General features: G+C 58.1%; 2 protein-coding genes across 2 annotated transcripts in view; one reads left to right on the top strand and one right to left on the bottom strand.

The window, feature by feature from the left end:
• HS1BP3 (HCLS1 binding protein 3) overlaps positions 1–3443 on the bottom strand; it is a 20532-nt gene extending 17089 nt beyond the window's left edge. The window contains exon 1 of the mRNA XM_023756428.1: positions 3384–3443. Coding sequence (XP_023612196.1) covers positions 3384–3443 — 60 coding nt within the window. The remainder of the gene's footprint in view (positions 1–3383) is intronic.
• A 7-nt stretch (positions 3444–3450) lies between these two features.
• GDF7 (growth differentiation factor 7) overlaps positions 3451–4056 on the top strand; it is a 5787-nt gene continuing 5181 nt past the window's right edge. Inside the window, 1 exon segment of the mRNA XM_014458343.2 lies at positions 3451–3764. Within this exon segment, the coding sequence (XP_014313829.1) occupies positions 3451–3764 (314 nt within the window).

The raw sequence follows: 4056 nt of genomic DNA, 5'->3' as shown, positions 1-4056 counted from the left end.
CACAGGCTGAGGCTCTATCCGGTGCAGCAAGCCAGCCATGGCTCTCTCATGGCTCACTCACTCATTCATACATTCATGTGTCACACATTCAATAATACCTGGCGAGCTAGGTCTCTGCTACAGGAACTGAAGAGGCTCTGTGCGTCACAGGGAAAGGACCCTCCTGAAGTGTGCTCTCAGTGTGTCGGTGGACCTGTGCCTCCAGGTACCTGTCCTGCCCCTTCTGTCAGATTCTGCTTCCTTCCCTCTGTGTGCTCACTCGCTGTGCCTGGCACGCCTCTGATGGCTGCCTTTGGGGCCACAGCTGGATCAGGGCAAGGGGGTTTAGAGGTAGAGGATGCAGGGTATGAAGTCCACAAAAACAGAAATGAACGGGGGGTGGGGGGGTGGGCAGCAAGGGTGGTGTGGAACTAGGATGGCCAAGACTGGTCAGAGAGCAGTACATATGTACTCTCATATGTACTCACCTCACCATGGGATGAGAAGCCGAGACCCTGACACCTGCCAAAATGGCTCAGGAACGGAAAAGCTGAGTCTGTAAACCGGGCCAGGGAAACACGCAGACCCTCTACCCTTTCTGCCTTCCCTCCAAGGAAAGCCCCAGCGATGCAGAACAGAAGGTGGGGTGTAGTGGTAGCACACATTACCGGTGACCAGCAGATGGCAGTGTCCGCCAGCCCTCTGCATTTGTCCCAAACAGAGGGCTCAGAGAGGTCCCCTGTGGAACTTCTGGGAAAGAACCCACCCTGCTCCCTTCTCTGTCCCCTCCCCTCCCCCATGCAAAGGCCCAGAGCCCAATGGCAGGTCAAGCCAGTGGCAGGTCAAGCCGGTGGCCGGGAGCCTGGCTGCAGCCCACTGGGTGTGGATGCCAGAGCTGTTGCCGGGGGTAACCTGGAGCAGGGCAGCCCTGGGAAATTCCTCAGAGCCCAAGGAAACCCAGCCCCAGCATCAGACAGGAAGTCGAGCCAGAGCACTGCTGGAATCTTCCCGCACCTGTGGCCCAGGCAGCCCATCCAGGCCTTGCTGGGGGAGACATTTGCAGCACCTCTCGGCTGAGTGGAGATCAGTACCACCAGGTGTAGTGAGGGCCAGCAGGCAGCTGCCTCTGCAGGTAACATCACCACCTTCCCTCTCCTGCCCTCCCAGAGATATCTTCCTCAGGGCAGAGCTCCAGCCTAACCCTCTCTCCAGCTCTGAGTCACAAAGGCCAGGGGCCATGGTAGGTCCAGACCGAGGGCAGGCTCCTGGCCGGGTGCCTGGCAGCGGCCCCATGCCCACATGCCCTCCACCTCTCACAGGTGAACCCTCGGTGGACGTTTGATTGTCAGCCTCACTGTGCATTTGAGGATCTAAAGCTAGGAAGGGCTGAGGGACTTGCAGCTTGAGGTTAGAGGCAGGATTTGAATTCTGGTCTCTTTAAAAATATCTATTTGCATTGATGTCAGAGAGAAAGGGAGAGGGACAGAGAGATGGAAACATCAATAATGAGAGAGAATCATTGGCGGCTGCCTCCTGCACCCCCCACACTGGGGATCGAGGCGGCAACCCAGCCATGTGCCCTGACCGGGAATTGAACCGTGACTTCTTGGTTCATAGGTCAACGCTCAACCACTGAGTCACGCCAGCTGGGCGAATTCGGGTCTCTTGACTCTGAGGAGCATCAACCAGTCATGGCCAGGAAGCACCTGTTCTGTCTTCTGAACTAATGTTTTTTTGCAGGGACCCCGCACCCCCCAAAAGCGGACAGGGCAGAGGCTGAGTCCTCATTACGCCTTGTCTACAGGGTGCCTAGGGCAGGGTGAGACCTTCTGTGCTGCCTGGAGAACAAAGGAACAGGAGCGCAGAGGGGACCCGCCATCCCAGGAGGCTGTGATGCCCAGTAACAGCGTCTGATCACTTGCCCACCTTGGGGACCCGGCTTCCTTATAACCATGCACGCATCTCTCTCTAAGGGACGTCCTTGTGCTCAGGTCATCAGACATGAGGGACTGGGGTTGGGATGTGGCTGGAAGCTGAGTAGACTGTCCCTGCAGCTGACCCAAGTTCTGGTGCCTGAAGGTCACCACAAGGTGACTAGCCGGCAGAATCCAAGACTAACTTCCCAAGGGGCTTGAACTCATGTTCCAGACTCGTGTTCCCAGGTGGCATGTAAATTCCCGCTGCGAAGTTGCCTTGGAGATGTCGTGGCTCTCCTGGGTCTGCTAAGACAAAACATGGTCATGTTCAGAGCTATTAGAAGGCTGCCTGGGGCTGGGAGTGCCCTGTCCCCGCAAGCACTGCCTGGGTAGCAGTCTGTTACGATTCAGGCATGGCAAATATCAGAGCCAAATATCAACAGTACAATGATTAAAATTTCTTTTGAGAGCCAAATTTTTAAAACTTAAACTATATAGGTAGGTACATTGTTAATAACTTAATTAGGGTACTCCTAAGGCTTAGGAAGAGCCACACTCAAGGGGCCAAAGAGCCGCATGTGGCTCGCGAGCCGCAGTTTACCGACCACTGCAACTGCGCGTTTTGTCTAGGCCCTAGACAACCCCAAAGTTTGTTCCAGATCCTGGGATTCTGTGTCCTGAATCAGAGACCAAATCCCAGGAGAAAGCGAACAGCTTCTGCAGGGGAGGGATGAGCAGCAAAAGTGTTCTCCGAGGTAAGGATCTGGGGTGAGAATCTGGGGACCAGCCCTCCCCACCTCAGTCAAGAAACACCCCCAACCCCACTCCCTATCCCCTGTGGCTTTCCCCCTCTCCCCCTATGGGAGCCATTCTCACCTCCTCTCTCTGAGACAGCAGGAGTCTGGGATTCTGGAGGTTGGGGGTGGTCATTAGACGGATGCAGGATGAAGTTAGAACTCTGGTGCCAGTTTGCTCCCAGCCTTCTCGCAACTTCTTGCACCTGACTCTGAGCTCCTCAACAGCTGCCCAATGGCGGCCGGGGCAACACAGAGGCCAGAAGAATTTCCCTTCAAAATGCGCTTAGCAGCACGTAGAGCACAACGTGCAGGTTTCCCTCCTGCCACCAAAGGCCCCTGCACCCCCAAGAGGAAGCCCCACGCTGAGCCTTGATGAGCCCGACCAGTGGTGGTGACTATACCAGGGACACCTGTGGCGATGCTCTCTGACCAATCTTGGCCATCCCAGTTCCACACCACCCTTGCTGCCCAGACCTTCCCAACCTCATCTCACGCCTTTCTTCTCTGCCCACCTGATGGGCCTGGGGTCTGCGAGGAGTGACCCCTCACCAGGCCTCTCCTGCCCCTCCTGTGCCCCTGTTTCCCAGTGGCCTTGTCTCCACAGTGGCCGGGATGGGCCAGGAGTTCGCTTGGGAGGGAGCGGCTGATGCAAGGGAACTGTGTCAGAGTGCAACGCGTCGGTGAGTGGCACCTGCGCCTCCCGTGGCTTTGGGTCCTGACACATCGCGTTGACGCTCATCACCCACTCCATGACCGCGATGCCCCGCCCCCGCCTAGATTTCCAGTTCGGGAGCAATTTTCAAGGAAAAGTACGCACCTGCCCCGCTTCGGGCGTCCGCTGGGCTCAGCCCCTCCGTCTGCCTAACAGCAGCCCCTCATTCCGCTGGCGGCTCCCGCACTCAGGGGAGCTCCGGCTGCCGGTGGAGCAGAGCCACACCCGCCTGCGACCACCCTTCCCTGCTCCTGCCCCAGAGTCTTGGCCTCAGGAACTGCCCCTGCCCGCTACGGACACAAATGCCCTGCGCCCCGAGAGTGCGCTCCGGGGAGCCACCGCCGCTGGGCGCCCCCTCCAGCAAGCCGGCTCCCAGAGAGCGACAACCGCTGCGAGGGGGGGATGGAGGGGTGGGGAAGAGAAGTACAGAAGCACCCTCCCCCCTGGAGGTCTTCGTCGCCCACCGGCTTCTGGCTGCACCCCAATATACCCGGGTTGACCCTTTCCCGTTAGCCAGATCCCTAGAGGGCTGGCCGGAAGGTCATCAACTGCCGAGCACATGAGGACTTGGGGCGGCCCCTTCTCGCGGGGGAGCTCGACACCCCCGGCGCCTGCCTTTCGTCAGTTCCTGGTGCTCTTTTGGAAGAATCTA

This window comes from Myotis lucifugus, unplaced genomic scaffold, assembly GCF_000147115.1.
Source record: "Myotis lucifugus unplaced genomic scaffold, Myoluc2.0 scaffold_94, whole genome shotgun sequence".
Lineage (NCBI taxonomy): Eukaryota > Metazoa > Chordata > Mammalia > Chiroptera > Vespertilionidae > Myotis > Myotis lucifugus.
This window is presented reverse-complemented; position numbering and strand designations above follow the sequence as displayed.